The 27,363-nt window shown below is 40.8% G+C and overlaps 1 protein-coding gene, 1 long non-coding RNA gene and 1 pseudogene across 2 annotated transcripts; 2 read left to right on the top strand and 1 right to left on the bottom strand.

The window, feature by feature from the left end:
- LOC100461389 (zinc finger protein 737-like) overlaps positions 1-27,363 on the top strand; it is a 197,315-nt pseudogene that overhangs the window by 86,413 nt on the left and 83,539 nt on the right.
- On the top strand, positions 1,503-26,583 carry LOC129051933 (uncharacterized). The gene is made up of 3 exons (XR_008516501.2): positions 1,503-1,604; positions 20,628-20,764; positions 26,284-26,583. It is a non-coding gene; the product is annotated as an uncharacterized LOC129051933 (long non-coding RNA).
- On the bottom strand, positions 5,556-9,209 carry LOC129051903 (endogenous retrovirus group K member 19 Rec protein). The gene is given in 2 exon segments (XM_054540016.2): positions 5,556-6,695; positions 8,395-9,209. Coding segments are annotated over 2 exon segments (318 nt in total). The 5' UTR covers positions 8,656-9,209; the 3' UTR covers positions 5,556-6,638.

Here is a 27,363-nt window from a genome sequence, read left to right as displayed (position 1 = left end):
TCCTGTTTGTGACGCCAAAAATATTCTGTGTGGGAAACATTCAAGGGGAGAAGAAAAGACACACACACAATACCTTTAAGCGTAAATATAGCTTTGTGCCACATAAATGGAAATGCAGATATAATTAGCAAATTATATAATAAGCAAATCAATGTAATAACCAGATTGATATAATAAGCATGTTGATATAATAAGCAAATTGCAATGGGAAGAGGAGAAAGGAAAAGAGATATATATATTTACACTCACCAGACTATGGAGGATTCACCACCAGACTGGGAAGCAACAGCTTGGGCTCCAGAGTCAGCTACTCATTCCTGCACAGATGAGGAGGGTCTGATGAAGCTTCAGCACAGTCTGATACCCTAGCTCTTTTGTAATGAGTTGTTTGGCATAAGGCGCCGTCATGAGGGCCATTTGCAACTGGGGTCAAGGAACACAAAACTGTCAACTTGTTTTTGTGATTGTCTATTGTTTTTCAACAACTAATGTATAGAAATAGATTGAAATAGAGATTTCTCTGAAACAGCACTGAATGAATGCCTCAAGGGCCTCACACAACCTGCTTGAGAACTTGGTGACTATTGAGTTTGTCCATGTTCAATTAAGTTCAAATTTAATATTTAACTTTTCCTCCACAAATTACCCAGTCTTGATGAATCAGCTCTGTCTAGACATAGGGCAAGGTGAACCCCTTGGGCAGTTACACAACCTCTGCCTTCTGGGTTTAAGCAATTCTCCTGCCTCAGCCTCCGGACTAGCTGGGTCTACAGGTGTGCAGCACCACACCCAGCTAGTTATTTGTATTTTTGGTAGAAATGTGGTTTCACCATGTTGGCCAGGCTGGTCTTGAACTCCTGACCTCAAGTGATCCACCCATCATGGCCTCCCAAAGTGTTGCGATTACAGGCACTTGCCAGTGAACCTGGCCCTGAATGACTTCTTTCTATCTCCTATAACAGTTTGAAATTACTTAAAGGTTGTTTCAAATTGAAAAAATAAAAAGAATTTGGATAAAAATAAAATGTAAAGAATTTTAGAACATTACAAGAGATTACAAAATATATATGTAAAACGAGCGGTCAAAAATGACAAATTTGATTTATTTATAAGTTTGTTAAAATTAGCTTTAGTATTGATAATACACTATTACCAAAGTAAAAGTTGATTTTCTCTTGAACAAAAATGTTATGTATTATTAATATGACAGCAAAATACTTCTGTTCACCTTTCGAATATATTCAAAAAGAGAGAGAGTAAAAAAAAGATAGAATTTTCCCATGCTCTGGGTTGGGCCTGGCTCAGCTCAGACAGGAAGCCCAGCCTGAAAAAGGCTGCAGCTTAGGCTGTGACTTTCTTCACTCAGCCCTGATCACATTTTCTGTTACTCAGGGCCTGACGGGGCGGGGGTCTTAAGCATTATCCAATCAGAAACGCTGGGCTGAAAACCGTCCAATCAGGCACGCAGCTGGAGCGAACAGGACGTTTTCAGTGTTTACCTGCGGCCTTTGTCTCTGGCTGCAGCCTGAGATCTGGGTCTCGTCTTTGCTAGTCTGTGTCCTCTGCTCCTAGAGGCCCAAGCTTTGTGGCCCTGTGACCTGCAGGTATTGGGAGATCCACAGCTAAGACACCAGGACCTCCTGGAAGCCTAGAAATAGTGAGAGTGCCGGTCCGACATCCCAAGTGAGCGGGAGGGGCTGGTTGGAACCGGTGAGAAGTGGCTGTGGCAGGACCCAGGCCTCCCCTACAGTCAGCTCCACAATCTGTGCCACAAGTTCTCCTTGCCCAGCTCGGCCTCAGTTCCCTTCAGCCCTAAGATGGCGGCTGCGCTGGCAGCCAGTCCAGGGGTGTCCTGTCTCTTCCCTGCGCAGTGACTGTGCCCTGGCCTGAAACCCTCTAGGGGCAGTTCTGTACCCACAGGGCCGCGTCTCTCCCAGATTGTGCGGGAACCACAGGAGGGTCTTCGGGGGGAATCCTGACTCAGGGTGTGGGTTCATGAATGGGAAGAGCTTTGGTCCGTGGGGTTCACAGTTTCTGTTTTATTAAAAATTTATGGGGACGGCTGGCCAGGTGTGGTGGCTCATGCCTGTAATCCTAGCACTTTGGGAGGCGGAGGTTGGTGGATCACGAGGTCAAGAGATCAAGACCATCCTGGCCAACATGGTGAAACATTGTCTCTACTAAAACACAAAAATTAGGCAGACATAGTGGCGGGGGCCTGTAGTCCCAGCTACTTAGGAGGCTGAGGCAGGAGAATCGCTTGAACCTGGGAGGCGGAAGTTGCAGTGAGCCATGATCGTGCTACTGCACTCCACCCTGGCAACAGAGTGAGACTCTGTCTCAAAAAAAAAAAAAGAAAAAATTTATGGGACCTGGCGCGGTGGCTCATGCCTGTAATCCCAGCACTTTGGGAGGCCGAGGCGGGTGGATCACTTGAGGTCAGGAGTTCAAGATAAGCCTGGCCAAAATGGGGAAACCCCATCTCTACTAAAAATACATAAATTGGCTGGGTGTGATGGTGAATGTCTGTAGTCCCAGCTACTCCAAAGGCAGAGGTGAGAATCGCTTGAACCCGGAAGACATAGGTTGCAGTGAGCTGAGGTCGCGCCACTTCACTCCAGCCTGGGCAACAGAGAAAGACTCTGTCTAGAAAAAAGTAAATTATGGGAGTTACTGCAAAAAATCAAATAATTTGATCAAAGAGTGATTCAATAATTGTAGAGCACCCAGTTATAGTTTGTAGTTTGTGGTCCATGGGAGGGGCTTGAAGGAAAGACATTTGTAAAATCAGTCATGAAGAAAACCAAATTCAACAATTGGTTAGATATACTTACGTAGCTTCTTAATTTGTATAATCAAGGTGGAAATTTCCTGGTTATGTAATCAGAGCTTATTTGGCAGTTTATAGTTGTTTAAGCCTGAAATTTGTTTCCCCAAATGTAGTAATTTATTAACAAATCCACTTGAGTTTACATTTTTTTACAAGTAGGAATCCGAGGACTAGAGCCTTCTCAGTCTAATTGCCTGCCGCTTAATTATTTTCACAACCCACAAGGGACTGATTTTCTCTGGCATTTTTCACATGTGTCCCCAGCAGGGCCTCAAGTGTACCCCATGTTCCTCAATCATTGTTTAAAGCATTGCATAGCACTATTGAAAAGATTTGTTTTCTGTTTTTAAATATTTCTCATGAGAAGAAAGCAAAGAATAATCCCCTGACACTGTATTGTAAAAAACATCTGTGCCTTTTTTTCTTTTATTTTTCCAGAGAACTTACCAGAATGTTTTTAGATTAAGATTACCCTCTGGAAACATTATAGGGTGATGTGACCTCTGCTAACCTTCAGTTTTATTCTGGGCCTGGGTTTTAGTACTTTCTGGAGATAAACCAAGATACCCACTATGGCTATGTCTGCTAAAATGTCTAATGGATATTAGCTCTTGGGTCACTTTCTCCCTTAGGACCACCTGAAGTATAGAGTATAGCCTCTCAAGGGAGTAGGTGGCAGCCTTGGGGCTGAAAGTCATGTCCTGATATACTTTTTTTTTTTTTTGAAAAGCTAGCCTCTTGAGACATGAAGATGGTCTTCACCCAACCTAACGTCCATTTCTTGGAGACACATTGTTGGTGAGCCAATCAGATGCTGCTATTGAGGGGAAAACAAATAATTTCTGCCCCCTGGATGCTCTTGGGGGAAGTGAAAGAAAAATAGTTAAAAGTTTGTGAAAAAACCTTCAAAAGACAAAAGAAAATGACCCCAGTGAGATGGGGTAAAAACTTACAAAGTAAAATACAGCTGGGGCAGTCACTGGGGCATAGCGCTGTGTCTCCTGGGAGGGTGGTTATTCAGCATGTGAACAGGATGGGGTGGGTGATTGGATATGTACCTTGAAAGATTTGTTCACTTATTTTGACCTCAGGTGTTTTTGTTGTTGTTGATTCTGTCTTTTTTTTTTTTTTTTAGACAGTCTGACTCTGTTGCACAGGTTGGAATGCAGTGGCTTGATCTTGGCACACTGCAACCTCTGCCTCCTGGGTTCAAGTGATTCTCATGCCTCCGCCTCCCAAGTAGCTAAGACTACAGTTGTGCACCACTGTATTTGGCTAGTTTTTGTATTTTTAGTAGAGATGGACCAGGCTGGTCCCAAACTTTTAGTCTTTTTTTTTTTTTTTTTTGAGATGGAGTTTTGCTCTTGTTGCCCAGGCTGTAGTGCAATGGTGTGGTCTCGGCTCACTGCAACCTCTGCCTCCCAGGTTCAGCCTCCCAGATTCTCCTGCCTCAGCCTTGGGCATCTGCTACCATGCCTGGCTAATTTTTGTATTTTCAGTAGATATGGGGTTTCTCCATGTTGGTCAGGCTGGCCTCGAACTCCCAACCTCAGGTGATCCACCCACCTAGGCCTCCCAAAGTGCTGGGATTACAGGCGTGAGCCACTGTGCCCCACTCAAACTTTTAATCTTAATTGATCTGCCTGCCTTGGCCTCCCAAAGTGCTGGCATTAAAGTGAGCCACAGCACCCACCTGAATCAGTTTTTTAACTGTAATTTGCATTTTATTAGTAGGGCTTGAAAGGTAAGAAAATATTTACAAAGAAAATAAAAGAGGTGAGTTTCAAAAAATTAATATTTAATCATATATTCCATTTGTTAATAACTCTCATTTACATTTTTCTTTCCAAGAGTGAGTTTAGGAATTTTCTTAGGTGTGGTTTTTATGTCTTAGTGATTTCAAACAGAATTCTAAGCCTTAGCTTTATAATGCTAGCTACCAAGGGAAAAAATAGGGAAAATCTCTCTTCCATTTTGGCTCTAGACAATGAATATATTTTCATAGGAAAATGTGGTAGATAATTGATGAGTTACACAGATTCATCAAAATATCAGTTCCTCTTTTTGCAGGGTAAATTTGTGACAGTGAATATCTCCATTCTATATCCTGTTGTTTTGATTTCTGAGTTTAGTGTTAAATTGTATATGATGAAACGTGGTAACTTCTAGAAGCATTCCCATATGACTAATTTTTTACTACATTATTTTTTAATATAAATAATAAAATAATACATATATTGTCTAAAAGAAGTAGATATATTTGTTTTTCTTATGGAGGCATAAAATGCAAGCACCTTAGCCAGGTGCAGTAGCTCACACCTGTCATTCCAGCACATTGGGAGGCCAATGCCGGTTGATTACTTGAGGTCAGGAGTTTGAGACCTGCCTGCCCAACATGGTGAAACCCTGTCTCTACTAAAAATACAAAAATTAGCTGGGTGTGGTGGAGCATGCCTGTCGTCCCACCTACTTGAGAGGCTGAGGCAGAATAGCTTTTACCCAGGAGGTGGAGGTTGCAATGAACTGAGATCCAGCCATTGCATTCCAGCATGGGTGACAGAGTGAGATTCCATCTCAAAAAAAAAAAAGTAAGCACCTTAAAATTTCCTTTTCTTATGTAAATGCTGTGAGTAATTTCACTGGATTTTTCAAACACTTAGTTTTGAAAACCAAGTGAATAACTCTGACATGGAAATTAAAGCTTGAACCTAGTGACTCCAAGCTAAGGCTAATATTAAGCATGCAAGAGGAAGTTATTAAAGGCCCAGTTAGTTCTTTCTGAGGAGCGACCCATGCAGATGTCTCAGCTGAAGGGGGTGGGTCGCCCCTTCACAGCTGTGGGTGTTTCTCATTGGGTGGAATGAGAGACTTGGAAAAGGAAAAGACACAAAGTGAAGAGAAAGAAATAAGGGGACCCAGGGGACCAGCGTTCAGCAGATGGAGGATCCCACTGGCTTCTGAGTTCCCTTAGTATTTATTGATTACTTATCGGTGTTCTTCAGAGAGGGGGATGTGTCATGGTCACAAGACAATAGTGGGGAGAGGGTCAGCAGACAAACACGTGAACAAAGGCCTTTGCATCATAGACAAGGTAAAGAATCAAGTGCTGTGCTTTAGAAATGCATAGACATAAACATTTCAATGCTTTGTTAAGCAGTACTGCCATCCACATGTCTCACCTCCAGCCCTAAGGCAGTTTTTCCCTATCTCAGTAGATGGAATGTACAATCAGGTTTTATACCGAGACATTCCATTGCCCAGGGACAGGCAGGAGACAGATGCCTTTATCTTGTCTCAACTGCAAGAGGTATGCCTTCCTCTTATACTAATCCTCCTCAGCACAGACCCTTTATGGATGTCGGGCTGGGGGACGGTCAGGTCTTTCCCTTCCCACGAGGCCATATTTCAGACTATCACATGGGGAGAAACCTTGGACAATACCTGGCTTTCCTAGGCAGAGGTCCCTGCGGCCTTCCGCAGTTTTTGTGTCCCTGGGTACTTGAGATTAGGGAGTGGTGATGACTCTTAAGGAGCATGCTGCCTTCAAGCATTTGTTTAACAAAGCACATCTTGCACAACCCTTAATCCATTTAACCTTGAGTTTGACACACCACATGTTTTAGAGAGCACGGGGTTGGGGGTAAGGTCACAGATTAACAGCATCTCAAGGCGGAAGAATTTTTCTTAATACAGAACACAGTGGAGTCTCTTATGTCTACTTCTTTCTATACAGACATATTAACAATCTGATCTCTCTTGCTTTTCCCCACATTTCCCCCTTTTCTTTTCCACAAAACTGCCATCGTCATCATGGCCCGTTCTCGATGGTCGCTGTCTCTTCGGAGCTGTTGGGTGTACCTGCAGACTAACAACAGACAAAACAGGCACACAAGGATTAATATGAAATTTATAATTGTAGTGCTTCCAATGGTCTTAACCCAAGTGACAGGGTTAAGATTTGCGAGGCCATCAGCAACTCCTGTAATTGCCTTAGTTCCTGGCACCAAATTTAAATGGGCTTTTGATGCTTCAAAAATTTGTTCTTTTAATTTGGAAATGTCTAAAGTGAGATTATCTTCTCTTCCTTGTAGATGGCATCTAACCATATCCCAGTGATGCTCAGACTCATTATAAATTTGGGATGTAATACAAAAATCTGATGTATTCCAGTCACATTGTAACTGGAAACGATGTTCTAAGCTCATGAGTCTGTCTCCCATCCAAATGACAGTTTGTCTAAGATCATTAATTTGATTTGCCAATTTTTGATCAATACCAGATTGTGAATTCCACAGTCTTGTAGAATTTTTTTGCCAATCATTAACAAAGTTTACTGACTGAACAGAAGAGTGCAACGCAACTCCTGCCACAGCAGCCGTAGCTGTGACTGCAATTAATCCCATAATCACTGCAATTAAAGTAAAAATGAATCTTTTGGATCTATTTAAAATGCCTTTTAATACTTCAGTCAAAATATGGATGGATGGCGAGGCCTCCCACGGTCGGTCCATGGACACAGGGATCCACACGCCTTCTCTTGCTCTCACCAGCAGAATACGGTGCTGCCAATTAAAAGTTGAATCAATGCAAGTAAACAGTCTGCAATTTTCACAGGTTATAGTTTGTGAGTCTGGTTTAATAACTATATTTCCTACAACTAGCATATAAGGGGGCTTTATGCAACTTTGTAAAGGAACCGTTAGACTGGAATTTAGGTCGATAGTATAAAATGGCTTACAGTCTCTCATTTCTAAAGTTTGATTTCCAGACCAAATCCTAATGTGGTGTGAGGCCACAGTAAGCCTCCACAATTCTGGATGTTCAGGACCAGAGACAGGACTTATTATTTTTGGTCTTGGGGTAGAGATTCCTTTTTCTCCCCATTCCCAAGGGTAGAAAGACTGTAATTTTTTATGTTTATATTTGTCTAGACTTTCTGTTAAGTCGCTATCAACAGCTGGATTCACTTGTGCACTTGGACACAACTGAGTTTGTCCTGAGCAATTGTGGTTGAATTGACCTCGAGGTGCCCCATCTATAATAGTTCCGAATTCATTGTTTTGTAATATAACCGCACTATTGGCCACACATTCTTCCCAAACTAAGGCTTCTGTATTTTTAGATCCTTTGGAAGTTTCTTTGGGGCAAGGTTTCCCTTTAGGTCTAAATTTTAATGATCTTTGGTAAGAAAAGTCTTGTAAATAATTTACCCGTGGCCTGAGTGACATCCCGCTTACCATGTGATAAGTGAATCTACTGTTAGGACTGACAGTAGGTACTTCTACCAACCAATTTTGGACTGCAGGCATTAAGCATCCTGGTGCTCTCCCTAGGCAAATAGGAGGGTAACGATACCCAATGGAGATATTTATCATCATCCCTTCTTCTTCAGGTTTGGCAGGGCAGCGATCATCTGTGGGGCCAGGTACCCATACACTATCATTAGCATATACTTCTATAGGATTATCCATCCATGTGACTGCCCGAATTAAGGGCGGGAAAGGCACATAGGCCCAGTAGGTATAATTAGCTGCAGCTGCTCCTGCAGGCATAGGGAGACTTACCACCGTTGATACAATCATCAAGGCTGCAAGCAGCATGCTCTCTGGAGTTTGTGTCACCTTTGTGTTCTCTAGACATTTTGTAGCTAACTGTGTCAGCTTCTTTAGTTGTGCCCAAGTCGGCGGCTCTGCCTTCTTGGTGGATGGCAACTTCATCTGTTCTTCTGATATCACTATTTTGTTCATCTTGTGAGTCGACGGTGCTCAATTGTGGCGTCTCCGTCTCCGCGGAGGTGCTTTTCTTTGCATCTCCGATGGGTTCATTGTAGAACTTCAAATGTCTAGTGGGTATCCAAACAGGAAGCTGATTTTCTCCTGGTGAAACACAAGCAAAACCTCTCCCCCACGTTATCACCTTCCCTATTTCCCATGTCTTATTTTTATTATCTTTCCACCAAATCAATTTTCCTTCATGTGGGCTGTTCTTTTTACCAGTAAGATGTTGTTCTGCAGAAGTAGTAGTCTGATTTCTATAAATGTTTAAAAAATTTAAAGTATAGAGTGCTAGATTAAGTTGCATCTGAGGAGTGGTACACTCCTTACTGTCTCCCCCTTCTCTTTGTTTAACTAATTGAGTTTTGAGTGTTCTATTAGTTCTTTTGACTATGGCCTGTCCTTGGGAATTATAAGGAATTCCTGTTGTATGTGAAATTTTCCACTGATTTAAGAATTTTTGGAAAGCTTTACTACAATATCCAGGTCCATTGTCAGTTTTGATTTTTTCTGGAACTCCCATTACAGCAAAACAAGACAATAAATGTTTTTTAACATGGGAAGTACTTTCTCCTGTTTGGCAAGTTGCCCATATGAAATGTGAATAAGTATCAACTGTTACATGAACATATGATAATCTTCCAAATGAAGGTACATGTGTGACATCCATTTGCCATAATGCATTAGGACACAGACCTCTGGGATTAACTCCTGCCTCTTGAGTGGGCAGGTGTAAGACTTGACACTGGGTGCAATGTTGTACAATATCTTTTGCCTGTTTCCATGTGACATCAAATTTGTTTTTTAATCCTGCTGCATTTACATGAGTCAAAGCATGAAGTTCTTGTGCTTTTATAAATGCAGATGATACCAGTAAGTCAGCTTGTTCATTTGCTTTAGTCAAAGGCCCTGGTAAATTACTGTGTGCTCGAATATGGGTAATATAAAATGGGAAATTTCTTTTTCTTACAGTTTGTTGTAATAAATTGAATAGCTGGTTTAATTGGTCATCCATGCTATATTTGATTAGAGCTGTCTCAACATCCCTTGTAGCCTGTACTACGTATGCAGAATCTGATATAATATTGATAGGTTGGTCAAAATCTTGTAACACTGTAATGACTGCAACCAACTCTGCTCTTTCAGCCGATTGATATGGAGTTTTGATTACTCGTTGTTTTGGCCCTGTGTAAGCTGCTTTTCCATTGCTGGAACCATCAGTAAATACTGTTAGAGCATTTTCTAAAGGTTTCCATCTGGTAACTTTGGGTAGAATCCAAGTAGTCAATTTTAAAAACTGGAAGATTTTTGTTTTTGGGTAATGATTATCAATAATTCCCACAAAATTAGCAAGGCCAATTTGCCATGTATTAGAATTGATAAAGGCTTGTCTAATTTGTTCCTTGGTTAAAGGGACAACTATTTTGTCTGGGTCATTTCCACATAATTTTATTATTCATAATCTTGTCTGACCAATTAATGTGGCTATTTGATCTAAGTACAATGTAAAAGTCTTAACTGTACTGTGAGGAAGGAATGACCACTCTACAAGATCAGTATTTTGAATAATGATGCCTGTTGGAGAATGTGCAGTGGCAAAAATCAAAAGTTGGAGTGGGGCTAAGGGATCTATTCTATTTATTTGTGCTGACTGAATTTTCTCTTCCACTAATTTAATTTCTTTTGTTGCCTCTGGGGTTAACATTCTCTTACTATTTAAGTCTGAGTCTCCTCTTAAGATAGAGAACAAATTTGACATGGCATAAGTAGGAATGCCCAGAGTTGGCCGAATCCAATTAATATCTCCCAACAATTTTTGAAAATCATTTAGTGTTTTTAATGTGTCTTTTCTTATTTCTATTTTTTGTGGCTTAATTTTTCTATTTTCTATTTGCATTCCTAAATAATGAAAAGGAGTAGAGGTTCTGATCTTATCGGATGCTATTGTTAGTCCTGCGTTGGCAACCTCTGCTTGCAGAAATGTATAACAGTCAATTAATTTATCTCTCATTTCTGCAGCACATAAAATATCATCAGTATAATGAATAATATAACAGTCTGAAAACTTGTTTCTAACTGGTTGAAGAGCTCGACCTACAAAAGTCTGACAAATAGTTGGACTATTAAGCATTCCTTGAGGTAACACTTTCCACTGAAACCTGGTGGCTGGTTCTTTATTATTTATGGCTGGTATAGTAAAGGCAAATTTTTCGCAATCCTGCTCCACCAGAGGGATGGTAAAAAAGCAATCCTTTAGATCAATTATAATTAAAGGCCAGTCTTTTGGGATCATGGCCGGAGAGGGCAACCCGGGCTGGAGAGGCCCCATGGGTTGAATTACGGCATTTACGGCCCTTAAGTCAGTTAACATACACCATTTGCCGGATTTCTTCTGAATTACAAACACAGGAGAATTCCAAGGCGAGAATGAAGGCTCAATATGTCCTTTTTTTAACTGTTCATTTGCTAATAAATGTAAAGCCTCCAGTTTTTGTTTTGGTAGCGGCCACTGATTTACCCATACTGGTTTTTCTGTCTTCCAAGTTAATGGTATGGGTTTTGGAGGCTCTACAGTGGCCGCCCCTAAAAAGGATACCCTATTCCTTTTCTTTCTTGATTTATTTTAGTCTCAATTGGAACTTTAATGCCATCTCCATTTTTTCCCAGTCCCTTTTCTGGTATATATCCCATCTTGGTCATGATTTTTTCACTCGTGGGGCTATATAATGGAGCGGGCATAGTGATTTCCGTACCCCATTGTTGTAATAAATCTCGACCCCACAGATTAAGAGGAATTGAAGTAATCATTGGCTGAACAGTACTTTCTTGATTATCTGGCCCTAAACAATGTAAAATCTTAGTACTTTGATACACTTCTGAGGCTGTGCCTATGCCGACAAGTCCTGTGACAGCCTTTTGTTTAGGCCAATTTTTTGGCCACTGATTTAAAGCAATGATAGAGACATCCGCTCCAGTGTCTACTAACCCTTCAAACTGTTTTCCTTGAATAATGGCCTTACACACAGGCCTGTTCTCTGAGACCTGACTTGCCCAATATGCAGCCTTTCCTGTCAGATCAGTGCTTCCAAACCTTTCTGTTTTTTTTATCTTACTATTTTCAACCTTAACATATGGCAGGAGTAATAATTGAGCAATCTTGTCTCCTGGACTGGCACTCCAAGGAATTGAAGAGCTAATAACCAACTGAATTTCACCTTTATAGTCTGAATCAACTACACCAGTATGAATTTGAACTCCCTTTAGATTTAGACTTGATCTCCCCAAGATTAGTCCTACAGTCCCCTCAGGCAGCGGGCCATATACCCCTGTGGGGATTTTTTGTGGGGGCTCCCCTGGAAGCAGACAGACTGCTTGTATAGTACATAAATCTACTGTTGCACTGCCACTTGTGATGGGGGACAATTGTATTGTGGTAACTGGCTTATTCCCTGAAACTCTTGGGACAGTGGGGGTTGTTGTCTCTGAAGACCTTGAGGAACAAAGGGCTGAATTGGGAATGCCCCAGTATGTTGTGGGGCCTGAGGCTGGCCCCTTTGCTCATTTCTCGACAATGGTTGCCCATTTTTATCAAATTTAGAACGACATTGACTAGCCCAATGTTTTCCTTTTTTACATCTTGGACATAAGTCAGGTGGCTCTCTACCTGTAGTTGTAGTCGCTTGAATAGTTATATTCTGTTTATTTGAGACTGGACAATTCTTTTTTAAATGACCAATTTGACCACAATTATAACATTTCACTTTAAATGTTCTAATTTGTCCTCCTAAAATGACTCCCGCTATTGCTTGAGCCATAAGCGTAGCTTTATGCATAGCTCCTCCAATTCCATCGCAGGCTTTTACACACTCTGAGATTACATCTGATCCTGCAGGAATCTTTCCTTTTAATGGCTTAATGGCTGATTGAGACTCAGGATTGGCGTTTTCATATGCCATCAACTCCACTATGACCTTACGGGCTTTTTCATCGGTAATTGACTTTTGAGCAGCATCTTGGAGCCTTGCCACAAAATCAGGGTAGGGCTCTTTCGAACCTTGTCTTACTGGATTAAATGAGGGGCAGGCACTTCCTGGGTCTTGGATTTTTTCCCAGGCTCTAAGACAGATAGCTCTAACTTGCTCAATGGCCTCATTTTGCATTAATGCTTGTTGACTAATGGTGCTCCAATTTTGACCTGTTCCCAATAGTTGATCTGCATCTATGTTAACTGGAGGATTGGCAGCCCTATTTCCTCGGACCTGTTCTTGTGCCCCATCAATCCACCAAGTCTTAAATTGTAAAAATTGAGAGGGTGAGAGAGACGATTTTGCCAGAATCTCCCAATCATAAGGAATGAGTCTATGTCCATGAGCAATGGAATCTAATAGTGTCCTCATATAAGGGGAGTTGGGTCCATACTGTTTTACTCCCTCTTTCATATCTTTTAGCATTTTTATTGAAAAAGACTTGTATCTGGCCTCAACTGTGAGAGGCTCTCCCTCTTGGGCTCCTTCTCCAGGTGGCATCAGCTCTAACATTACTGGGAATTGCCATGCCTCAGTATCTCCTTCCTTTCTTGATTTATCAATAATTTCATGTAATTCACTACCCTGTCTACTAGGTGGTGCTGTAGGATTAAGTCTCCTAGTGGGTGGCTGAGGGTAAGGCGCCCTGCCCTGTGGTGCTGGGGGCATTCCTGGACATCCATACTGACTTTCTGGGGGTGGCTGATACTGAAGTTCGGCCGGTGGCCAGTATTGATAAGCTACTGGCGGTTGGGTCTTACTTTCTCTAACCTGCGTTTGAGGTTGTAATTCTACGGGCATCTGACCTAGAGGACTTGGCCCTCGTGGTTTAGACTCTAATGGCCCCACTGATTCTGGACCTTTTTCTTCTAATTTTAATGTTTTAGGATATATCACCTCCTGTAATTGATTATAGTCAACATTTTGCGTTGACTGAGCCATTACCGGCTCTGCTACATATTCGCAATGTAAACTTTCCATTTCCTTTTGGGACTTTCTCCCTGTATTTTCTTTACAATCTATTACACAGCTTTCAGGGGCATCAGAAACTGAAACACTATCTTCTTCTGTTTGAAATGGTTCTAAAGCTGCTTTAATAATGGCCCAATCATTCCATACCGTAAGTGGAATGATATTACCCTTCCTACCTGCTTGTTTTAGTTCCTTACCAATTTTTTTCCAATCTTTTAGATCTAAAGTTCCTTGTTCTGGGAACCATGGGCAAAATTGTTCTATTATTTGAAATAGCTTGATTAGATTTTTTGTAGATATTTTAACTCCCCCTCTTTTTAAAAGAATTTTAATAAAGCTGAGATAAGAGGCATATTTGCTTTTAGTTTTACTTTTAGTTTGCCCCATTATCACCCTAGCTTTCTTCCGAGTGCGCAAGCTTACCGTAAGGCTGACTGTAGACGTACTCGGGATCTCTCGTCGACTTGTCCTCAATGACCACGCTCGAGCGTACCTTCACCCTAGAGAAAAGGCCTCCACGTTGGGCACCAGATGAAGGGGGTGGGTCGCCCCTTCATCAGCCTGCTCACCCCAGCCATAGAAGAAGACTTTATCCTGAGAGAAGCTACAGAGCCCTGGAAAGCTGGGGTCCCACAGGCGGATGCAGTTAAGGTGAAGATGAAAGGAGACTGGGAAGGTCTTACTGATGATGAAGTTTTTATTGTTTTGAGGCAATTTCTAAACTTTGTAAAATAAAAACATTAGATTTATGTAAAAAAAAAAGTGAATTCCAGGCCTGGCGCTGTGGCTCATGCCTGTAATCCCCGCACTTTGGGAGGCCAAGGTGGGCGGATCACGAGGTTAGCAGATCGAGACCATCCTGGCTAACAGGGTGAAACCCCGTCTCTACTAAAGAAAACACAAAAATTTAGCCGGGCGTGGTGGCGGGCGCCTGTAGTCCCATCTACTCAGGAAGCTGAGGCAGGAGAATGGCGTGAACCCGGGAGGCAGAGCTTGCAGTGAGCCGAGATCGCGCCACTACACTCCAGCCTGGGAGACAGACAGGGACTCCGTCTCAAAAAAAAAAAAAAAAAAAAATTGAATTCCAAAAAAATATTGCAATAGGAGGAAATACCAAGTAACTATAAGATCTTTATGGCTTGCAAAGATGTAGGCATAAAAGACCTTTCTTTCCCAGAAAGGAGCAAACAAGACTAGAAACGAGGTGGGAAGGGAATGGCAAATGGAGGGTGAAAAAGTCAGATTTTAGATCAGAGGATGTTTTACCCTGAAATCAGCATGTTCTTACGAGGGACATAAAATGGGGTTGTATGTTGGCTCAGACTGAGGGTAGTTCAAAGTTCAGGAGCTTGAGGAGGGAGATAAACTTAAGTAAAGTTTAATTTAAAAATATTTAATTTTAAGCCAGGCTGGTGGCTCATGCCTGTAATCTCAGCACTTGGAGAGGCTGAGGCAGGCAGATCATCTGACGTCAGAAGTTTCAGACCAGCATGGTCAACATGGTGAAACACTGTATCTATTAAAAATACAAAAATTATTGGGAGCCTGAGGCGGGAGGATAACCTGAGGTCGGGAGTTCGAGACCAGCCTGACCAACATGGAGAAACCCCATCTATACTAAAAAAAAAACCAAAAAATTAGCCAGGCATGGTGGTGCATGCCTGTAATCCCAGGTACTTGGGAGGCTGAGGCAGGAGTGAGGTGGAGGTTGCGGTGAGCTGAGATTGCACCATTTCACTCCAGCCTGGGCAACAAGAGCGAAACTCTGTCTCAGAAAAAGCCAGAAAACAAAAAGCCGGGTGTGGTTTTGGGCTCCTGTAATCCCAGCTACTCGGGAGGCTGAGGCAGGAGAATTACTTGTACCTGGGAGGTGGAGGTTGCAGTAAGCCGCTATCAGGCCACTGCACTCCAACCTGGGTGACAGAGTAAGACTCCATCATTAAAAAAAAAAAAAAAAAAGGATATCTTTTGTTTTGACCACTGAAGACAAATTCAGCTGATTTTTTTTAATAACAAAAAGGAGAAATGGCCGGGCACGGTGGCTCATGCCTGTAATCCCAGCACTTTAGGAGGCCTAGGCGGGCGGATCACGAGGTCAAGAGATCGAGACCATCCTGGCTAACAGGGTGAAACCCCATCTTTACTAAAAATACAAAAAAAAAAAAAGTTAGCTGGGTGTGGTGTTGGGCGCCTGTGGTCCCAGCTACTCCGGAGGCTGAGGCAGGAGAACGGCGTGAACCCGGGAGGCAGCGCTTGCAGAAAACCGAGATCGCGTCACTGCACTCCAGCCTCGGCGACACAGCAAGACTCCATCTCAAAAAAAAAAAAGGAGAAAATGTGCAGAGTGTGTGTCAGCCTGTGTTTTAGGTAAGAAAAGAGAGCACCACGTGAGTCATAATGGGAAGGGTGTTTCCTTCCCTAAACTGTTCCTGGAGCACACAAAGGATGGAGATTTTTTTTATTTTATTTTTTATTTTTTTATTTTTTTGAGACAGAGTCTCGCTCTGTCCCCCAGGCTGGAGTGCAGTGGCACCATCTCGGCTCACTGCAAGCTCCCCGCCTCCTGAGTTCACGCCATTTTCCTGCCTCAGCCTCCTGAGTAGCTGGGACTACAGGCGCTTGCCATCATGCCCCCGCTAATTTTTTGTATTTTTAGTACAGATGGGGTTTCACCGTGTTACCCAGGATGGTCTCAATCTCCCGACCTTGTGATCCGCCCGCCTCGGCCCCCCAAAGTGCTGGGATTACAAGCGTGAGCCACCGCGCCCGGTCTAGGATGGATAATTTTATTAATCACAAATATTTTTTAGGATTATGTGTTTCATCTTTTTTCATCTCTTTTATTTGTTCCACGCATTTTTTCCATTTGACTTTTCCTGGCCTTCATCTTATATATTAAACAGGTAAAGATAACTACAGTTTCTTGCTGAGTTCTGTGAGTAGCTCTATGAAATTATTGAACTTCAGGGACGTTATGGGAGTCTCCCGTTTTTAAACAGTAGCTCAGACACATACATGGGCCCATGGGGTTTATGACTGACATCTGCATTGAGGACAGTGTTGTGGGACCGAGCTCTGAATCAGGGTCTGTACTGACTGTGGGTGGTGTCAGAATTCAAATGTTAGACCGTAAGTTGGTGGTGGAGAATTGTTTGATGTTCAGCAAACTCTACAGATTTGGTGCCAGAAAAAAAGATATCATGGAGGCCTGGCCTGGAATAAAACTCTGGGTGTCTGGGAATGGGAGGCTCTGTTCTCCTCTACACAGGCTGTCACACTGCCCATTGTCCTGTGATTCCAGGTCTTCTCCCAGGGCAACTGTGGACTGAAAACTTAGCAGAAAGAAACTCCCATGACAGAACCCCTTTTCCCACAGATGCCACATTATTCCCACCCACTCACAAACACACACACTAGACATTGACATGTCCACACTCCTCCCAGCACTTGGCACCACCCTCAGGAACTTCACCATGGCATTTTTGATCCCAGTGTTTCTTGAAAAGAACCCACAGTATCTTCAAGTCTCCTGGCATATCCCCACCCCCAGACACTGAATCTGCAGCAGAAACCTGTTTTCTCCACCATCCTAGGGTCTGGACCACTTGTTCATAATCTCATCTGCCTGTATTCACACAGAAATAAATTGGAGTACAGCCCTACCTTGGCCATTATCTGTAGCAAAAATAAGTTCTTTCACCTACATTGCACTCTCTCCCACTTGGGGAGATTCTTTTTTTCTTTTAGCTTTTATTTTTGGTTCTATGTACACGTGTGGGTTTGTTATACAGCTGAAATTATGTCATGGGGATTTGGTGTGCAGATTATTTTGTCACTGAGGTACTTCCCATAGCACCAAACAGGTCTGTTTTCTGATCCTCTTAGTCCTCCCACCCTCCACCCTCACCTAGGCCTCAGTGCCTGTTTTTCTCCTCTTTGTGTTCATGTGTTATTATTTAGCTCTTACTTATAAATAATGACATGCATTTGGTTTTCTGTTCCTGTATTATTTTCTTTTTTTGTTTTGTTTCTTTGTTTTTGAGATATTTTTGCTTCTTTGTTTTTGCTCTTGTCGCCCAAGCTGGAATGCAATGATGTGTTCTCACCTCACCTCTGCCTCCCGGGTTCAAGCCATTCTCCTGCCTCAGCCTCCTGAGTAGCTGGGATTACAGGCATGCGTCTCCATTCCGAGCTGATTTTGTATTTTTAGTGTAGATGGGGTTTCTCCATGTTGGTTAGGCTGGTCTCAAACTCCTGACTTCAGGTGATCCACTCAACTTGGTTTCCCAAAGTGTTGGGATTACAGACGTGAGCCACTGCACCCAGCCTCTGTATTTGTTTTGTAAGAATAATGGTCTCCAGCTTCATCAATGTTATTGCAAAGGACATGGTTATTTGTTTTTAATGGCCACAGAGTATTCCAGGATGCTTATGTACCATATTTTGTTTTTACTAAATCTTTTATTTTTGGCGTCAGGGTCTCACTTATTGCCCAGGCTAGAGTGCTGTGGTGTGATATAGGCTTACCTTATCCTCAACTTCCCAGGCTCAAACAATTCTCTCCTACCTCATCCTCCCAAGTAGCTGGGACTACACGTGGGTGTTACCAAGACTGGCCTTTTTTTTTTTTTTTTTTTGTATCTTCTGTGGAGACAAAATTTTGCCATGTTGCCCAGGGTGGTCTCAAACTTCTAAGCTCAGGCAATCCACCTGCCTCAGCCTCCCAAAGGGCTGGAATTACAGGCATGAGCCACTGAATCTGACCATACCATATTTTCTTGATCCAGTCTACCATTGATAGGCATTTACGGTCTGTCCATGTCTTTGCTATTGTGAATAGTGCTGCAATGAACATGCATGTGGATGTGTCTTTATAATATTTTATATTTCTTTGGGTATATACTCAATTATAAGGTTTCTGAGTCAAATGATAATTCTGTTTTTAGTTCTCTGAGGAATCGTCACACTGCTTTTTACAGTTGTTGAAATAATTTGCACTCCCACAAGAGGAGTATAAGCATTCCCTTTTCTCTGCAACTTTGTCAGCATCTGTTATTTTTTGACTTTTTAAAAATAGCCATTCTGACTGGTGTGAGGTGGCATCTCATTGTGGTTTCTCTTTGTGTGTGTGTGTGTGTGTGTGTGTGTGTGTTTGAGATGGAGTCTTGCTCTGTTGCCCAGGCCAGAGTGCAGTGGTGCAATCTCAGCTCACTGCAACCTCTGCCTACCAGATTCAAGCAATTCTCCTGCCTCAGCCTTCTGAGTAGCTGGGACTACAGGTGCACACTGCAACACCTGGCTAATTTTTGTATTTTTAGTAGAGACGGGGTTTCACCATGTTAGCCAGGATGATCTTGATCTCCTGACCTTGTAATCTGCCCGCGTCGGCCTCCCAAAGTGCTGGGATTACAGGCATGAGCCACCACACCCAGCCTGTGGTTTCTCTTCTAATTTCTCTAATGATTAGCAATGAGCATTTTTTTTTCATATGCTTGTTAGCCCTATGTGTATCTTCTATTGAAAGGCATCTGTTCCTGTTTTTTGCATACTTTTTAATGAGCATTTTTTTTCTTGTAAACTTGTTTAAGTTCCTAATAAATTCTGTGTATTAGACCTTTTTCAGAGGCAAAATTTGCAAATATTTTCTTTTGTTCTATAGGTTGTCTGTTTACTCTGTTGATAGTTTCCTTTGCTGTAAAGAAGCTCTTAAGTTCGAATACATCCCATTTCTCAATTTTTGCTTCTGTTGCAGTTGCTTTTGGTAGCTTCATCATGAAGTCTTTACCTGTTTCTGTGTCTAGAATGGTGTTTCCTAGGTTATCCTGCAGGATTTCTTATAATTTTAGGTTTTACATTTAAGTCCTTAATTTATCTTCAGTTGACTTTTTTATATGGTGTAATGAATGGGTCCACTTCAGTCTTCTACATAGTGGTAGATAGTTATTCCAGCACCATTTATGAAAGAGAGAATTCTTCCCACATTCCTCTTGTCAGCTTTGTCGGAAATCTGATGGTTGTAGGTGAATGGCATTATTTCTGGGCTCTCTATTCTGTTTCATAGGTGTTGTGCACTCATGGATTTTTTTATAACGTCTTTTTCTCTTCTGCTTTTTCCCCATTAACATTCTTTCAAGTGCATATAGTGTGCAAAATTCAGATGTCCAAGAGTTCAAAACTCTTTAAAAAGTTCCAAAAATTTTTTTGCTATTCTCTCTTTTCTTAAGGGATTTAGATTATATGTAGATATTTTTCTCTGCTTTTTTGAAATATATGTTAAGAGCTAAATAAGGGTAGGGTGCAATTGCTCATGCCTGTAATCCCAGCACTTTGGGAGGCCAAGGCAGGCAGATCATGAGGTCAGGAGATCAAGACCATCCAGGCTAACACAGTGAAACCCCGTCTCTACTAAAAATACAAAAAAAAATAGCTGGGCATGGTGGCAGGTGACTGTAGTCCCAGCTACTTGGGAGGCTGAGACAGGAGAATGGCATGAAGCTGGGAGGCAGAGCTTTTGCAGTGAGCCGAGTTTGTGCCACTGCATTCCAGCCTGGGTGACAGAGCGAGACTCCGTCTGAAAAAAAAAAAGAGCTAAATAAATCTCACTCCAGACTATCTTTTTCTAGTACTTCAGATTTATTGCCTTGTTTTTGATTCCAAAAGTTTAGTTTTTTCATGTTTAGTCTTTTAAAGTAGACACACGTTTGTTTAGATAAAACCTCATTTTAAGAGCACACAGAAGCTTAACACACAGATAAATTTAGCAATACAAAATGATAAAGACTAAAAGATACTAAATTTCTTTAATAGAAATCTGATGATCCAAGGTAATTATCCAGTATTTGCAGGCAGAAATACTTACACTGCAAAAGCAAGAACAGTTCAGTGCATAAACTGAACAGTGGAGTCTGTAGTTGTGCCTTGTTTTCTATTTATTACTTCAGAACAATTAGCATAGTTATGTGTAGTGTTTGCAGAAAACTTGCATTCATAAAAATTAAATAGTTTTTTTTTTTTTTTTTGAGACAGAGTCTCACTCTCTTGCCCAGGCTGGAGTTCAGTGGCATGATCACAGCTCACTGCAACAATCTCCTCCCTTGTTCAAGCAGTTATCCTGCCTCAGCCTCCCAAGTAGCTGGGATTACAAGCATGCACAACCAGCCTAGGTAAGTTTTGTATTTTTAGTAAAGATGAGGTCAGGAACTCCTGACCTCAGGTGATCTACCCACCTCAGCCTCCCAATGTGCTGGGATTAACAGGCATGAGCCATAAGCGGTATTTTCTACAATAGTATGAATATAAAACCCCAATACTTACTTTGGATGAATCACTTAAATTGTTATTTTAATATTGTTATTTATACTTTTGAAATATAAAGTGTTTTAACTGAAGTATAGTTACAATTTTTAAAAATGCTACATACATTATGACTAGTTCATTAAAATTATTCATACTTAAATATTTATATCTAATATAATATCCAAACAAAATGTGTTGTTATGATAGATATCAGTCTGACATGCTTATTACTTTATTCAATAGGAATAATTAAAAGTAAACACAATTTTGGTATCTTTTATTTCTCTGAATTGGAATGCTGCTATTACCGGACAAATAAAGACAGGCGATGTGGCCACCCAAACACCATAATAGCTATTCAGTTAGCTATGTTACAAGTTCTAATATATTCCACTATATGAACATAGTAAAATTCTATTTCTTCATCAAAAACTGTTGTTGGAAGTTGTCAGATGTATTTCAATACAGAACCCCCATTCAATGGCTAGGACATGAGAGAGCAGCAGAGATGGAAAAGAAACTTTTATAAAATTCTTAAAGTCTGCCACCTTTCATCATAAAGCTCATGTTTCTCATGCTGAGAGTAGCTGTGCACATTGGGTGTTTAGAGAGAAATTTCTTTTAGGGGAATATTTTCTGGCTGACTTAGTCAATCTTATATCTATTCTGAGCTTTTTCTTAAGATCGTTTTAACTTCTGTCAAAATCATCTTGCCCAGATGGAAATCTGTTTTTCTCTCCAATGCTTTGTCTGTTTCAGAAGCCCTATTAGTATTCCATGGTGTCTCAATGAGGTGGGCTGTCACAGAAAAAACTTTGAGCTATCTCTATTTGGACTCATGCTGGAAATTCAGGAGTATTATTTCCTTGTCACCATTATAAGTGGGACCTGAGACTGAAACACTCATTTATTTTCACTGTTGTGAAGGTGTAATTCTATCCAGGAGGCCTGCAGGCTCTCCTCCTGCAGCTCAGGCCTCACTCTCTGATGTGACACTAGAGTGCTGCTGTGGCAAATGGGGTTCACATAAAATGTGAGCTGTGCTCTGGGCTGTGCCTCAGTGGCAGATGGTAGAGGTCAAGATAAGACAGTAGCAACCTGGAGAAAGTGAGCAGGAGGGCTGTAGCCCAGTGCCAGAGAGTACAGAGCCACAACTCTAAAATGTAAATAGCCAAAAAGGTAGATCACTATTCAACCATTTTTGTAGCAGAGTGAAAGCATAGTTTCAGCAGACACCTGGCTTCAAGCTACTAAATTACCTCCTGTTATGAGGATATGAACAGTTTATCATCATTGAATATAAGCAATCAGCATACACAGATGGCCTCTTCAATCTCCAGGTGAATTTAGGATGAACTATGTATGACATGATGCTGTAAATTCTTATACTTGTGAACTAATTATGGTGACCATCTTTCTGTCTTTGCAGTCTCTTAAGCAGATTGAGTATATAGACATCACATTCAAGTGTAATTGTGTAATAAAAGCATTTTCTTTCTGTTCTATTATTGTGGAGTTTCTCTGGGACTGGAGAAAATTTTTCTTTTAATTATTGTTTCCAAACACTGTCTAGAATTACCAGACATGATATAAACACATAAGGTGCCAACCAGAATTTACTCTAGAGGGGACTTTTTCTCTCAGGCTTCCAGTCAACAGACACTTGCACAGCACAGTGCATGCTGTCCCCTAAATATGCGGGTAGAATTGTGTCTCAGCCTATTTGTTATCTGTAGTCCTCTACAGTCATTTCTAGAGAAGCTAGACCAAATTTCTACAAACTTCACGGGCAGCAATCAATCATTTTACCTTTTTCAATGACTCTTGTATCTTCAAACCTGAAAGTGATTCAGTGACTATGGAGCCCAGAAACCCAATCAGAGTAACATGTGTGCATTGAGTAGACATATAAACATGAAAATCTCCACTTTCCCCTTCCTTTTGCCAAAATGCCCACAAATGTGCAGTTAACACCTGCTGCAACTCCAGCCATTCAGGCCCTAAATCTGTAGCTCCAAATTTTGAATCCAGGTCTTGAGAATTGGGAAATAAAAACTTTTATCTGAAAAATGCAAGTCTTTCTTGTTATCAAACTCAGAGAGACATTAAAATGCAAGTGCAGTTATGTCTTTCTCCCACTTTGAACTATTTATTCATCTCTCAAAAATGTTTGCTATTGCCACAAGTAGCTATAAATTAAAATAATAATGCCATATTGGATATTATATTTCATACCCCAAACCATAATGATATATATCTAATCAATAATCAAAGTTATTTCTTTAAATAAATAAAAATTTCTGACAGACAACTTTGTATCAGCCCACTCTCTGTCCCTCTCTTGTTGTCTTTACAAATCCTTTTGTAATTGCTGCTAATTGAAGTGTAGATTCCAGGTCTCTGTTTCATCTGTAAACTTTAAAGAGACAGCAAATAATATAAAACTTTAGGATGGAGATGGGTTGTCCTTATTTGGGCCAGAAGTATTTGGTTGTGACAAAAGTGCTAAGGGTAAGGGACCTTGAGCTGTGCCTGCTTCTCTGACTAATGCTAATAATGAGCCCAGGGGGAACAACATCAGCATTGACAGGGGACTTGTATAAAACAACCATTCCTGGACCCTTTTCAGGCCTCCAGAATCACATTACATAAAGTGGGGCCAAAATTGCCAAGTGATTTATAAGCTCGTTAAAACTTGAGAGGCAATGATTAGCTTAGTGATTATCATCCCAGGCTTCTCATTAGGATCACATGACCAATTTGCAGAAATCTCTTATGCCTTCCCCACAGCTTCTGTTTATTGTTGTGTGTGGAAGCATCCATGTTGTTTTAATGAAGGGCCTCAAATTGCTCTAAGGTGAGGCCAGAATCAAGTATGATTGCTTCAAAATACATTCATGAGAGTTAAGTTCCACCTTTGCACTAAAGGGTGGTCACAGGGTCTATTCTGTTTGAATTTGGTAGGGACAGTTCCGTGTGGTGCATATTTCCATTATTGTAGCAGAAATTACTGGTGTCTGTGGCAGGGGAGGGCACCTGAGGACAGCAAAAGGTATACTTACATTTTTATTTTCATGGAGCAGCTCATTGTTTCTGAGTCTCTTTGTTTTAAAGAACAGAAATGGGTGGACATTTTATGTCTTTGTTTTTCTGCCAGTTGATGTCGTGCTAGCAGGTAAACATGTGGCACTGACACTTTTAAAGGCATATTCTCAAGCTGGGGGTGTAATTTGTTCAGAGAATCTCATCTGAGAAAAAATTCCAGAGAAAAATGAGAAAGAAAAAAAATGGCTTTTCTTCAGGTAAACAGGTGTCAGAAGAAGAACTGTGTCCACTCTGCCTCCTGGACTGCCATGAATTTACTACTCACAAACCTTCCCTTCTCTGCTTGTGTTTTTGCTCCCTAATGAGTTTGGTTTAGCTACTTCCTAAAATTCTTATGATAGTGAAATGTCTCTTAAAAATATTTCTTTCCTATATCCCAGAGCCTTCTCTATATTCTCAACATCATAGCTTCTTATATTCCATGCAAAATTCTCAGTAACAATTTATGACCCATAACATTAAAAATATTCCCTTTGTGGCTGTTGAACATGGAAAGAAGTGGATACTCAAGATTTCTATTGGGGAAAACTGTGGTCCTTAGTAAAGATGGAGAACAGGTAATTTTGCGGCTCCATTCCTGTGTTCCATTAGCTCTATGCAGAACAGGATTAAGAAAATGCTTATTTAGGCTGGGCACAGTGGCTCACACCTGTAGTCCTAGCACTTTGGGATGCTGAGGCAGGTGGATCACCTGAGCTCAGGAGTTTGAGACCACCCTGACCAACATGGTGAAACCCCATCTCTACTAAAAACACAAAAAACAAAACAAAACAAAAACATAGCCAGGCATTGTGGCACGTGCCTGTAATCCCAGCTACTTAAGAGGCTGAGGCAGGAGAATCACTTGGACCTGGGAGGTGGAGGTTGCAGTAAGCCGAGATTGCATCATTGCACTCCAGCCTGGGTGACAAGAGCAAAACTCTGTCTCAAAAAAAAAACCGCTTATTTAAGTGGGATGGCATTTATTACCCAGAGTGTTCTGAAAAAAATTAGGAGATACCTGCTCTCTAGGGTGCTAAATGAAGCCTACTTAAAATTACTACTAAAAATTACAGAACATAGGAGTTATCTGTGTTTTGAAGTTTGCATAAATTCAGACTATAATTTACTTTTTTGGGGAGGAATATTTCAAGAGTGATGCTGTGTTCTTCTGTGTGCATTAGCACACAATAAAAATTTGTCCTAGTGAATTTAATAGTTAATGATTCAATTGGTGAAATAGCTCTCTGATTTTTTTTCACTATAGAGTTAATTATTTTTTCTCTGTATTATTAAGTATGTTTATGCAGCTGGCATGCATAAACCATCACATTCAATCTGGCAGCTGCCCTTTTTTATTTTTTTCTACATATTTTTCTTTGGAAAATGAAGACTCTTATCTTTGTTTACAGGCTAGAAAAAGTGGGAAAAACACCGACACTTCCACTTCCTGGATGTTTGACAACATATCCTTCTTGGGCCAAAAACATTGGCATTACTAATGAGCCTGTTAGAAGTTCAACAATTGGCCAGGTGTGGTGGCCCAGACCTATATTGCCAGCACTTTGGGAGGCCGAGGTGGGCAGATCACCTGAGGTCAGGAGTTTGAGACCAGCCTGACAAACATGGAAAAACCCCATCTCTACTAAAAATACAAAAAAATAAAAAAATAAAAAAATTAGCCAGGCATGGTGGAACATTCCTGCAATCCCAGCTACTCAGGAGGTTGATGCAAGATAATTGCTTGAATCTGGGAGGTGGAGGTTGCGGTGAACCAAGATTGCACCATTGCACTCCAGCCTGGGCAACAACATGAAACTCCATCTCAAAAAAATTAAAAATAAATAAATAAATCAGACTTTATTCCAGATCTTCTGGGGAAAAATAGAAAAAAACCTCCATGAGGTCTTCAGCTTATTGTACATATTAAAATTTGAGAGGTGCCTTCTAACTCAACTTGTCTTTTCCTTTTGAAAAATATTCACAACTCATTCCATATGATGTAAATATAGCACTCAAAAATGTACATGTTCATGCCTTTTATACTTTATTATCTAGAAAAATAACACATATGAACTGATGTGTATCTTATGCTGTTTTTTCTGTTAGAGAATATATTAGATAATATTTCTGTGATGAAAATTATTTTATTGGATAATTTTAGTGAGTCTTATAAGTCAGAACCAATTGTCTTTACTCTCTCATTTCACCTTAAGTCAAATTAAAAATTCCACCCATGGCCACTTGGTAAAAATGTGTGTGTGTGTGTGTGTGTGTGTGTGTGTGTGTGTGTGTTTTCCAGGGACCATTGCAATTTAAAGATGTGGCCATAGAATTCTCCCTGGAGGAGTGGCATTGCCTGGACACTACACAGCGGAATTTATATAGGGATGTGAAGTTTCAGAACTACAGAAACCTGGTCTTCCTTTGTGAGTATAACTTTAATACATAATTCCTAATATACCCTAAAAGTTTTATTTCCCTTTTTTGTGGAACGTTTTTTAGTAATTTATTCTTTGCATAAAAGAGTTTCAGATGCCCTTTTTCCATAAAATCTTCAGGATTCTTTCCTTTAGAAGATAATTTCTTCAAGATGTTTCATCTTAATCCAAACTTTCCACATTCCTCAGTTGAGTGTATTCTTCACTCTAAATTAGTGGTAATTCCAGAAATTTACTGGCATGAAATATTGTTGCCCCCACCTGAAAATCTAATTGTCACCACCAATTTTTGATTCAGTAGTACCAGGTTGTAAAATTAAGAAACCTAAAAAGTGAAAGTATTTTCTAAATATTTAGAAATTTATATTATGAATTAGTATTTTGGTATTAATTTACTAGACTATTTTATCACATCCTGTCTGTGTAGCACATTACTAGCTTCTAATTGGAGAATATGAGCAAGATTCATGGTATTTATTTTTAATAAACAGGTATTGTTGGCAAGGAAAAAAACCCTTTGACTATGAAGAGACATGAGATGATTGCCAAACCCCCAGATAGGTAGAGGGAAAATGAATACAACAGGCTGGGTGCAGTGGCTCACACTTGTAATCACAGCAATTTGGGAGGCCTAGGCAGGTGAATTACAAGGTCAGTAGTTTGAAACCAGCCTAACCAACGCAGTGAAACCACGTCTCTACTAAAAATACAATAATTAGCCAAGCATAGTGTCATGCACCTGTAACCTCAGCTAGACAGGAGGCTGATGCAGGAGAATTGCTTGAACCCAGAAGGTAAAGGTTGCAGTGAGCCGAGATTATGCCACTGCATTCCATTTTGGGTGACAGAGTAAGTCTCCATCTCAAAAAAAAAAAACAAAAAAAAAAGAAGAAAATGAATACAACAGACAACACGGCTAAGATGTCCCAAGGTCAAAGAGA

This window comes from Pongo abelii, chromosome 20 (genome assembly GCF_028885655.2).
Source record: "Pongo abelii isolate AG06213 chromosome 20, NHGRI_mPonAbe1-v2.0_pri, whole genome shotgun sequence".
Taxonomy (NCBI): Eukaryota; Metazoa; Chordata; class Mammalia; order Primates; family Hominidae; genus Pongo; species Pongo abelii.
Note: the sequence above shows the minus strand (reverse complement) of the source record. Positions and strands in the feature narration are given on the sequence as shown.